Source organism: Salvelinus fontinalis, chromosome 1 (assembly GCF_029448725.1).
Source record: "Salvelinus fontinalis isolate EN_2023a chromosome 1, ASM2944872v1, whole genome shotgun sequence".
Classification (NCBI taxonomy): Eukaryota; Metazoa; Chordata; class Actinopteri; order Salmoniformes; family Salmonidae; genus Salvelinus; species Salvelinus fontinalis.
Genome location: NC_074665.1, coordinates 29862560 through 29875187, shown reverse-complemented (window position 1 = coordinate 29875187; position 12628 = coordinate 29862560). Strand labels below are relative to the sequence as shown.

At 44.4% G+C, this 12628-nt stretch overlaps 1 protein-coding gene across 4 annotated transcripts in view; it reads right to left on the bottom strand.

Annotated features, from left to right (window-relative positions):
* LOC129852744 (echinoderm microtubule-associated protein-like 4) overlaps positions 1-12628 on the bottom strand; it is an 85904-nt gene that overhangs the window by 35789 nt on the left and 37487 nt on the right. For all 4 annotated transcript variants that reach the window (XM_055918421.1, XM_055918407.1, XM_055918414.1 and 1 more), the window contains exon 2: positions 6123-6305. In XM_055918421.1, coding sequence (XP_055774396.1) covers positions 6123-6305 — 183 coding nt within the window. The remainder of the gene's footprint in view (positions 1-6122; positions 6306-12628) is intronic.

The following is a 12628-nucleotide window of genomic DNA, read 5'->3' as shown; positions in this document are numbered from 1 at the left end:
TGCAAGCCAATTCTACATGTAGAAACTACCAAAAATGTCAGCAGTCAGACGCCCGCCGACGTGTGGTCCCCAAAACACACCGCATCGAAGGAACGGCAGACAAACAGCTGACCGTCACTCTTTGAGAAATGTTTCCTCTCTACGATGTGTGGGGGGCAGGGTTATGTTTGGGGGCACGTGAAGTCCCAGTTGAAGCCTGATTCCGTGTCAGTGACACAAGGCCCAGTTTCACGGCCCATTAACCCCCAAGCGCGCGCGCACGCACACACACGCACAGCATGGTGGAGGAGGCGGCCTCCCTACCCCATCCACCAGCCCCCCTACCCCATCCACCAGCCCCCACCACCTCCCTCCTCATCTCACCAGTCTCCTCCCCTCCCCCTCAGCATCAAGACAAAAGACAGCCTGAGTGGGTTTGGGGGAAAGACTGGAAATGCTGGTACACAAGGCCAGAGGGAGAGTCTAATGAGTGGTCAAGCAAAATCAATCCCATTCTAGAGACTTCAGAAAGTATTCAAGCTCCTTTCTAAAACCATGTTTTCACTTTGTTATTATGGGGTATTGTGTGACAAATCATCTATTTAATCCATTTTTAATTCAGGCTGTAACACAACAAAAACGTGGAATAAGTCAAAGGGGTGTGAATTACAGGTCGACCAATTATGATTTTTCAACGCCGATACCGATTAAATCGGCCGATTTGTATTTATTTATTTTATTTGTAATAATGACAATTACGACAATACTGAATGAACACTTTTTCTTTAACTTAATATAATACATCAATAAAATCAATTTAGCCTCAAATAAATAACGAAACATGTTCAATTTGGTTTAAATAATGCAAAAACAAAGTGTTGGAGAAGAAAGTAAAAGTGCAATATGTGCCATGTAAGAAAGCTAACGTTTAAGTTCCTTGCTCAGAACATGAGAACATATGAAAGCTGGTGTTTCCTTTTAACAAGAGTCTTCAATATTCCCATGTAAGAAGTTTTAGGTTTTAGTTATTATAGGAATTATAGGACTATTTCTTTCTATACCATTTGTATTTAATATACCTTCGACTATTGGATGTTCTTATAGGCACTTTAGTATTGCCAGTCTAACAGTATAGCTTCCGTCCCTCTCCTCGCCCCTACCTGGGCTCGAACCAGGAACACATTGAAAACAGCCACCCTCGAAGCATCGTTATCCATTGCTCCACAAAAGCCGCGGCCCTTGCAGAGCAAGGGGAACAACTACTTCAAGGTCTCAGAGCGAATGCCATCACCGATTGAAACGCTATCCGCGCGCACCCCGCATTTCACATCGGTTACACCAGCCTAATCTCGGGAGTTGACAGGCTTGAAGTCATAAACAGCTCAATGCTTGAAGCACAGGGAAGAGCTGCTGGCAAAATGCATGAAAGTGCTGTTTGAATGAATGCTTACGAGCCTGCTGCTGCCTACCACCCTGCAGTCAGACTGCTCTATCAAATATCAAATCATAGACTTAATTATAACATAATAACACACAGAAATACGAGCCTTAGGTCATTAATATGGTCAAATCCAGAAACTATCATTTAGAAAACAAAACGTTTATTCTTTCAGTGAAATACGGAACCGTTCCGTATTTTATCTAACGGGTGGCATCCCTAAGTCTAAATATTGCTGTTACATTGTACAAGCTTCAATGTTATGTCATAATTATGTACAATTCTGGCAAATTAATTACGGTCTTTGTTAGGAATAAATTGTCTTCACACAGTTCGCAACGAGCCAGGTGGCCCGAACTGCTGCATATACCCTGACTGCTTGCACGGAACGCAAGAGAAGTGACACACTTTCCCTAGTTAAAAGAAAGTCATGTTAGCAGGCAATATTAACTAAATATACAGGTTTAAAAATATATACTTGTGTATTGATTTTAAAGAAAGTCATTGGGGTTTATGGTTAGGTACACATTGGTGCAACGACACGGCTTTTTTCACAAATGCGCTTGTTAAATCATCACCCGTTTGGAGAAGTAGGCTCTGATTTGATGAGAAATGAACAGACACCGCATCGATTATATGCAACGCAGGACACGCTAGATAAACTAGTAATATCATCAACCATGTGTAGTTAACTAGTGATTATGTGAAGGTTGATAGTTTTATATAAGATAAGTTTAATGCTAGCTAGCAACTTACCTTGACTTCTTGCTGCACTCGCGTAACACGCAGTGCACACGCACGCAGGCTCCTCGTGGAGTGCAATGTAAAGGCAGGTGGTTAGAGTGTTGGACTAGTAACCGGAAGGTTGCAAGTTCGAATTCCTGAGCTGACAAGGTATAAATCTGTTGTTCTGCCCCTGAACAAGGCAGTTAACCCACTGTTCCTAGGCCGTCATTGAAAATAAGAATGTGTTCTTTAACTGACTTGCCTAGTTAAATAAAGGTAAAAAAAAACCATCCACAATCGGTGTCTAAAAATGCAGATTACCGATTGTTATGAAAACTTGAAATCGGCCCTAATTAAATCGGCCATTCCGATGAATCGGTCGACCTCTAGTGTGAATGCATTCTGAAGGCACTGCATATCAATAATGACTGATGCCTTGCAAGAGGGAGGGTCTTCATCCATCAACCTGGCTTCCTGATCTCATAAACCTGTTTCTCTCACCCATCGAAGCCATGTGATTGACAGGTGTGTGTGTGTGTGTGTGTGTGTGTGTGTGTGTGTGTGTGTGTGTGTGTGTGTGTGTGTGTGTGTGTGTGTCTGCAGTGTTCATAGTGTCACACTAAGAAAACCTTCGTATGCCTTGGCTTCCTCGTTCATGATAATACATTATTTGGAAAAGAGAAAGATTTTGGAGAAAGGGTGGAAAGACTGAGGGCTGGAAAGATAAAGAACGAGGGCTGGAAAGAAAGATAGGGGGTTGGAAAAAGAGAAGTTTGCAAAAATGAGAATGAGAGAAAGGGATACAGTGCTGGCCAATAATGCAAGTGATAGAGGGGAAAGAAAGACTGAACGAGAGAGGAAGATATTTCTGGGTCTTGAATAAGTTAACAAGAGCAGGAAGGGGCCATGTGTGTGCCATCGTGCTCTGTGTGTGTGTGTGTGTATGTGGGGCAGTGTTGGTTTGCATTCTCTGAAGAGTTGGCTTTGAAGTCAAAGCATGGGTGTCTGCAGAGAAACTAAACTGAACCATGTGATTTCCTTTGCTTCCTGTCTGCTTCAGTCCCAGATTACTGCCCACGCACCGAGAGAGCAGCACAACAGAGTTAAAGTACAGAAAGCTCTTCCACTGTATGTGCCAAACTGCCAATGCCGTAACACATCAACTCAATAACCCCTAAATAACACCAGTCAATGTCAACGTGCCAGGAATACTAACTAACTCACTAGAGTAGTACGGACACAAAGCACACTTACTGTACGGACAGTAAGCACACGCAGCAAGGGGTTGCCAGGGGTCGTCGGTATGGCGATGGACGATATTAAGTAGGAGAGTGACGTCATAATGAGATTTAAAAAAAAAGGTGACCAGCGGAATGGAGAGCTGATCGGAACGAGGGATCAAAGGGGTGCTGGAGGGAGGAGTGAGAGATGACGGACGGAGGGATAGGGGTGTAGAGGGAGGTGGCACGAAAGAGCCTAGCAAGGGTGACACCGGGTGAGGGCTGTCACACAATACAGTAACTCCTATCGTGCCGTTCATATGCAGTAAGGGTCCTGTTCCAATACCTTTCAAGTGCAGCCTTATTTCCTTGGGAGGAATTCTAATCTGATATGACTGGATAAGTGACAGCATTGAAATGGAAACCTTGCTCTATACAGTTGGATCAGTGGTTACCTCAGGAAAAGGAAGGAAGGATGCTTTTTTTTTTTAAGTACCGTAACGGGGCCAGGATCCCTCTTTATCTAGGACCCATGCGTGGTTTCCCAGCCAAGACACTACCCAGAGAGACACTTCCACATGATCATATACAGTAATTGGCTCCATTAGAGAAAGTAAAATATCAGGACAAGGCTGCAGAGTCGCCATACACACAGATATTGTTCCACTATCCACAATTATGCCCCCCTGCTGACACACACACACACACGAGACAGAGGGTCTTATTGTGTGCAGATAGCCTGGCTAACTAACTTCAGTCCTGTCTATAGGTGAGTGAGTGGTGGTTATTACTGAAGCCCGATTACAGAGCCCAGATGCTCCCCAATGACCATGGGCACGACACACATTTTCTGTCTGTGTCGCTCTCTCTGTGTCTCTCTCTGTGTCTCAGCCTCTCTCTCTCTCTGCGTCTCAGCCTCTCTCTCTCTCTGCGTCTCAGCCTCTCTCTCTCTCTGCGTCTCAGCCTCTCTCTCTCTCTGCGTCTCAGCCTCTCTCTCTCTCTGCGTCTCAGCCTCTCTCTCTCTCTGCGCCTCTCTCTCTCTCTGCGCCTCTCTCTCTCTCTGCGCCTCTCTCTCTCTCTGCGTCTCTCTCTCTCTCTGCGTCTCTCTCTCTCTCTGCGTCTCTCTCTCTCTCTGCGTCTCTCTCTCTCTCTGCGTCTCTCTCTCTCTCTGCGTCTCTCTCTCTCTCTGCGTCTCTCTCTCTCTCTGCGTCTCTCTCTCTCTCTGCGTCTCTCTCTCTCTCTGCGTCTCTCTCTCTCTCTGCGTCTCTCTCTCTCTCTGCGTCTCTCTCTCTCTCTGCGTCTCTCTCTCTCTCTGCGTCTCTCTCTCTCTCTGCGTCTCTCTCTCTCTCTGCGTCTCTCTCTCTCTCTGCGTCTCTCTCTCTCTCTGCGTCTCTCTCTCTCTCTGCGTCTCTCTCTCTCTCTGCGTCTCTCTCTCTCTCTGCGTCTCTCTCTCTCTCTGCGTCTCTCTCTCTCTCTGCGTCTCTCTCTCTCTCTGCGTCTCTCTCTCTCTCTGCGTCTCTCTCTCTCTCTGCGTCTCTCTCTCTCTCTGCGTCTCTCTCTCTCTCTGCGTCTCTCTCTCTCTCTGCGTCTCTCTCTCTCTCTGCGTCTCTCTCTCTCTCTGCGTCTCTCTCTCTCTCTGCGTCTCTCTCTCTCTCTGCGTCTCTCTCTCTCTCTGCGTCTCTCTCTCTCTCTGCGTCTCTCTCTCTCTCTGCGTCTCTCTCTCTCTCTGCGTCTCTCTCTCTCTCTGCGTCTCTCTCTCTCTCTGCGTCTCTCTCTCTCTCTGCGTCTCTCTCTCTGCGTCTCTCTCTCTGCGTCTCTCTCTCTGCGTCTCTCTCTCTGCGTCTCTCTCTCTGCGTCGCTCTCTCTGCGTCGCTCTCTCTGCGTCGCTCTCTCTGCGTCTCTCTCTCTGCGTCGCTCTCTGCGTCTCTCTCTGCGTCTCTCTCTGCGTCTCTCTCTGCGTCTCTCTCTGCGTCTCTCTCTGCGTCTCAGCCTCTCTCTCGCAATGCAATATCCTTCTCTCCCTTTCTGTCTCTCTAAAACAGAGCTCAATCACCTTCTTCCTCGCTCTCTTTCCCTCTTTGAGAGCTGGGAATGAAATTCCCTTCCCCTCCTCTCTGTCGTACTGCTGGCTGGGTAATTCAGCCTCCACTTTATCACTGAGCTCAGAGAGAGGAATGGCTATGGCACAGTGTTCATGTGTCAACCAGAGGTTGGGTTATCGTGTGAGAGAAAATGGAGCAGAGTACATTTGTCATTGAGAATAAAGTGTTAGATTGGGATTATATGGGATGTGTAATCATGTGTTGCTGTGTGTAGGTGTGAGAGGGTAATAAAAGCCAGGGGTCAAGGTCGGAGTGGAACTGTTAACAGATCCAGGTTATGGCTCCATCCTGAACGTAAACAAGTGGAGGAATACAGGATAACGCTCTCTTCCACAACTACGACCTGGTGAAGAAATGCAAGGGAGAGGAGAGGGGTTGAACGAGCCATTGGGAAAGTGGAGATGAATGGAATTTCCATTGCTGGAAGGAAGTTATGGTAAATGGTACAGAAGCTAGTGCAGATGGATTTGACGGTGCATGATCAGCTTATGGTGGGGAGAAGGTGCTTGTAAAACTGTCCTTTGCAGGTTTTGAGATCCTACCCATGGAGATTTCTGAGGGTTTACAAAAACCTGCAGATTGCAGGTATAGTCATGAGAGTAGCTCAGATGGTGACAGTGACAGTTCAGGGGTCAGGGTTCAGGGGTGACTGACTACCTTTGGTGCTAGTCTGTTTCTTGGCGGTGGTGGCCGTGTCCTCGGAGAGCGCCAGGCGTCGCAGCACGTCGGCCAGCGCCGCCTTCATCACGGTGATCTCGTCCTCTTGCTGCTGGACACGCAGCTCCAAAGACGACAGACGATCCTGCACGTCAGACGCACTCGCCGCCGAGATACTGTCATCTACAGAGAGGAGACGGGGTTAGATACGGTAGACAACACACGTTTAGACATCCACCCACCAAAGAGACCCACACAAACATTTTGGCCTTACCCGGGTCTCCTTTAACGTGTACAATCACATGTTTGTGATCATTGTTGAATGGCCCCTGCAGCGTACCATCGCAAATATGTGATTGGAACGGTAGCAACAGAACGTGTGATGCAACAAACGCATCTAAACAAAGTTTTGTACTGATGTAAAAACTCCCTCATCCCAGAATTTCATTCCCTATAAAACAAAACAAAAACAGTCAAAGTCAAAGATGGCTGCGCCCATTGCCCGAAAAATATGAACTTAGTTTGTACATCTTCAGTGTACGTGTGACAGTGTATACAAGAACAGGAGCACATGGCGTGACAAGTCATTTACAGTTTTTGACAAATCACAAAGCAAATAAAATATGTTATCACCTCACAGATCATCACCCCAAATACAAGCCTACTGCCTAGTCTAGCCATAAAAGCTAAACAGGGTTGCCAGATTCGGGTGACCCCATTTTAGGGGGGGGGGGGGGGGGTTGTGGGAGGGGTTAATTTCATTTGTGGGGGATTTCAAGTCTATGGGGGGTAGAAAAGGGGGAAGGTATCATTGGGGTATATGATACAGTAAATATTACTATGATGGGGGATTTATCAATACATGGGGGGCAAACACAGGATAAGTTTACAAGCTAAATAAAAACAAAAGGGCGTCTGAGCTGGCAACCCTGAGTAACGATAGTTTCAATCTAAGTCAGTCGAGTGAACCATCCCTTCACCTCGTTTTGTTATAACATCTTTGGTCTGACAGACGTTTACGTTACAACCAGAATGCATTGTATGATGTCAACAAACATGGCGTCACACATATCTGGCATTTAACTTAGCATTAGCTCATCATAATCAGTACAACCATCCAAAAAGTATTTTACACACATCATACGTGTCCATTTCAATATATGCAAGAATCAGAATGCATTATTTGTTACCAGTACTTGAAAACATGAGAATAAAACAGTAAATACTTATGCTCCATAATATAAAAATAACGTAATAAGGCACTTACTTTGATAGTAATAATAACTTTGGACACTGGGGAAGTGCTTAGGCTCTAGTTGAAAAGAGAAGTGTGTCCTTCTCAGTAAAGCCTCATGTATTGTCCGCAACTGTGAAATGGGCTACTTCTATGTGAATTAATGAGGAAGCGGAACACACCTCAATTCAAACTGTTGTTAGAAAATAAAACGTGTAAAAAATATATTTGAAATTGACAAGCTGAAACAGTCTATAGATAATTAGCAGGCAGCGTGGCCTGGTTTGAGGGCAGCGTGGGTTAACTGTCCTGCTGCATAACAATCACATTTTGAAACCGTGAGTGCATAATTATTATATGTTTTTTTATCAACCATGTTTCATCTGTAGGTGCTACAATGCAAACAATTGTGTCATATGAAGTTAACGCTTGCTCTAAAAGGAGTAGTTTATGAATATTGAAAATATAATAAAACATTTGATTTGCAAAATTGTTCAATATATTATTGAACATAATATACTCTACGGGCATATCATAGTTCCAGAGTTGGATTTCTGCTTGTCTGTAAAGGCGTACTTGTCGCATCTGGTGACTTCCCTAAGGCCACACTGTGAAAAAAATATGGGAAGTGAAAAAGAGTGGAAAACACAGGCATGAGGGCTTGAAAGCTACTAAGGATGATAACTGACTCTATAGCCACTCCTATCCATCATATATTTAATCTGAGCATAAAGAAAAGTGTTTGTGCAGGGAAGCCAGTCATTCCGCTACCAAAGAGTGGTAACGTGGCCTTTACTGGTTCTAACAGCAGCCGCATCAGCTTGCTGCCAGCTCTTAGCAAACAGTTGTAAAAAAAATTGTGTTTGACTAAATACAATCCTATTTCTTTGTAAACAAATTAACAACAGACTTCCGGCATGCTTATAGAGAAGGGCACTCAACATGTACTGTACTGACACAAACGACTAAGACATTGTTAATACGATGATTGTGGGAGCAGTACTGTTAGATTTCAGTGCAGCCTTTGATATTATTGACCATAAGCCGTTGTTGAGAAAAATTATGTTTTATGGCTTTTCAACCACTGCCATTTCATGGAATCAGAGCCCTCTCTAAAATAACTCAGAGAGTTTTCTTTAATGGAAGCTTCTCTAATGTCAAACATGTAAAGTGTGGTGTACCGCAGGGCAGCCCTCTAGGCCCGCTTCGCTTTTCTATTTTTACCAAGGACCTGCCAAGGGCATGTATGCTGATGATTCAACCATTTACGCGTCAGCAACCACAGCTAATGAAGTCACTGAAACCCTTAAGAGTTGCAGTCAGTTTTGGAATGGGTGGCCAGTAGTAAACTGGTCCTGAATATCTCTAAAACTAAGAGCATTGATTTTGGTACAAATCATTCCCTAAGTTCTAGACCTTAGCTGAATCAGGTAATGAATGGTGTGGCTGTTGAGCAATTTTAGGAGACTAAATTACTTGGTGTAACTTTAGATTGTAAACTGTCATGGTCAAAACAAAGATCCAATGGTTGTAAAGATGGGGAGTAAAGAGATGCTCTACTTTTTTGACACCACAATCTTTTTAAAAAACTATTCCTGCAGGCTCTAGTTTGATCTTATCTTGATTATTGTCCAGTCATGTGGTCAAGTGCTGCAAAGAAAGACCTAGTTAAGCTGCAACTGGCCCAGAACAGACCAGCACGTCTTGCTCTTCATTGTAATCAGAGAGCTAATATTAGCTTAAGTGCTAGATCAAGCTTGGTAACAGCAGTAGAGACAATCCCTTCCTGAATTAAGATCCCTGCGGTCTACTATTTGTTTCGTGCATATTGCAAACTGTGTTTTGAGATACTTGCATTACTGTATGAGCTGGGTTTTCTGTCTTCGTAGCATTTGACGCATTCTGACGTTTTACGTTTGAACAACAACAACAAAAAGTATACCTTGTGTGCACTGCTGGTAATACCGTATATCCCAGGATGGCATGAAGGTATTCCATGCCTCTACAATATAAATACAGGGAAAATTCAACTGCGCAGTATTTGTGAGAAGTGGGTTTCAGGCTCAGGGCTGCTGCCGAGCCTAGCTGTGGTTTAGGTCCTGATTGCTGGATGGAATTGGGGTAATTTGCAGTGAAGACAGTGAGAGGGCCACATCGCTAAGGTGTGCCTGTTAAAGGGGTGCTGATGAGCCCTCCTCTACTCAGAAGGAATTTGAACTCCCTCCCCGACACACAAAACAAAAAATGTGCAGACACAGTCACAATTTAAAAGTGCTAAAAAGAAAACATCTACAGTCATACAAGTCTAGAGCAAAGTATTAACAAGTTAAACAATGAGAACACTTAACCCCGAACTCAAAAAGTGGATTCAACGATGGTAAAAAATAAAAGCTCATCCAAAAGCCAAACCATTTTTACAATGTTGGTGATGCTAACAGTTCAAGCTAACCTTTACTATAAGCTCAAAGAGCAGTTTCTGGCCAATAAAGCTAATTAAAAAAAGGTTTAAGAATGTGCACAGAATGCTAGTAATATGGCACACACACACACACCTGCACACGCACGTACACACGAATGCGCGCAGACCGAGTGAGCAGAGGTAGTGGGCAGTTACTGTGCCCTAAATGGCTGGGCAGCAGTAGACCACAGTGGCAGAGAGAAAGAGAGAGAAAGAAAGAGAGAGTGATAGAGTGAGTAAGAGTGTATTTATACTGTACATTTGCTCATTTAGCTATTTTCTATATTGTATTTAATGTATGTATGTAAAATTGTGTCAATGTACTTGGCGAATAAACATGATTCTGAAAAAAAGAGATAGTGAGTTATAGAACCCATTGCCCTTTATGGTTGTGAGGTCTGGGGTCCGCTCACGAACCAAGAATTCACAAAATGGGACAAACACCAAATTGAGACTCTGCATGCAGAATTCCGCTAAAATATCCTTTGTGTACAACGTAAAAGACCAAATAATGCATGCAGAGCAGAATTAGGTCGATACCCGCTAATTATCAAAATCCAGAAAAGAGCAGTTCAATTATACAACCACCTAAAAGGAAGCGATTCCCAAACCTTCCATAACAAAACCATCACCTACAGAGAGATTAACCTGGAGAAGAGTCCCCTAAACAAGCTGGTCCTTAAATCCAACCAAATCATGAAAAAATAGATAATAGATAATTATTTCCAATGTGTCAAGTAATTAACAAAACTAGAATTCTACTTGGCCCTAAACAGAGAGTACACAGTGGCAGAATACCTGACCACTGACTGACCCAAACTTAAGGAAAGCCTTGACTACGTACAGACTCAGTGAGCATAGCCTTGCTATTCAGAAAGGCCGCCTTAGGCAGACCTGGCTCTCAAGAGTATACACAGCCATACAACAATCTACTCTTACATGGAATGTAAATCAAACACATAGCCATCAAACAGACTAAGACAAAGCCAGGGAAAAATAGCTTTAGCCTCAGTACAAAGCTATCAACCAGACCACTCTCACAGAGACACTGAGACCAGCAGGGAGCCGAGGCACTCAATCCGAAACAGAGACCAATCAAATCAAATCGTTAGTACCGTAGTCACATGCGTCATAAAACAACAGGTGTAAACTAACAGTAAAAATGCGTACTCAGTGAGAGGAGAGCCGAGAGGGGCTGAGAGAGCTAAGGTGCTGAGACTACTCATCTTGTCTGATAGGGAGACCACAGACACGCACGGCGCCCACAGACTCCCGCACACAGCTGTGATAAGAGCTCAGTGGGTGAATCCCGGGCACGGAGGAGCAGTCTTTCTCCATCTTTTTCTTCCTTGCTCTCTCCGTCAGTCTATATTGTCCTGTACTGTTAAAACATGTGCCCCCTCTCCTTGCAGGGTGAAAGGCTTTGACCTCATTATTGGACATAATTCGTCTATCCAGAGTAACTGAATCCCTGCTTAGATGTGATATCAAGCAGCCAGAGGGTGTGAAATTCCGTGGGAGTGTAGGATACAGTGTAAACTCACTGAAGACTCCATTCTCTAGCCTTCCTTTGATACTGACTTTGATGTGAAACAATAGCATGTATTACAGCACTGAGCTGGTGGCACACAACACACACACATGGACAGGGAACAACGCCCCCCACACACACACACACACACACACAACTCTCCACACACACCAATCAAATATATATGCTTACCGAGACTCTGCTGTCCATCACTGCCATCTTGTTAATAACAAAACACCACAGTTACAACAATATTTTTACTACATATCTTTATAGATCAGAGATTAAATACACTGAAATGCAAAATGTTAAAGTGTCGACTGCAAGTATTTACTTAATAGCTAAAAATATTCAGGAATGTCCACCAGAGATGTTGCCAGAGAATTTAATGTTCATTTCTCTACCATAAGCTGCCTCCCAACGTCGTTTTAGAGAATTTGGCAGTACGTTCAACCGGCCTCACAACCGCAGACCACGTGTAACCACGCCAGACCAGGACCTCCACATCCGGCTTCTTCACCTGCGGAATCGTCTGAGACCAGCCACGTGGACAGCTGATGAAACTGAGGAGTATTTCGGTCTGTAATAAAGCCCTTTAGACCTGAAAAAAATATCTGATTGGCTGGGCCTGGCTCCCCAGAGAATGGGCCTGGCTCCCCAGTGGGTGGGCCCATGTCCTCCCCTGCCCACCCATGGCTGCGCCCCTGCTCAGTCATGTGAAATCCATAGATTAGGGCCTAATGAATTTATTTCAATCGACTGATTTACTGTATCTCAGTAAAATCATTGAAATTGTTGCATGTTACGTTTATATTTTTGTTCAGTAGTTTTTATTTCGGAAAAAAATCTGTTAGCCGTCCGGTACCCTTCACATGTGTAGCTTGTTGTTTATGTTGGCCAATCAAAGCGGCAAAGAGGTTCAATGTGTAGCAAGTGGAGGGAGATTTCAAAAACTTGCGAAATGAGTAGGCTACAAATGAGCAACCGACAGGTAGGCTGTTGTTTTATCTGAATGGGGTTGGGTAGAGGGCGCAGCGTGTAGCTGTTTAGCTTAGCTACAGCTAGCTTGGCTACTCCAGTCAAGACAGGCACTGTTTTATGGGATGATAAATAACATTGTGGCCGCTACAAGTTAGCTAGTCTTGGCTGTAGCCGAGTTGCCTTGGCTAACGTTACTGTGAGCGGTCCCTACGTCTGCTCAGTCCCATCTCACACTAGCCTCTCTCCCTCGCGTAGCAGTGCTCAGGTTAAAAACGTACATTGAAAATAGAAAACGCATGTAT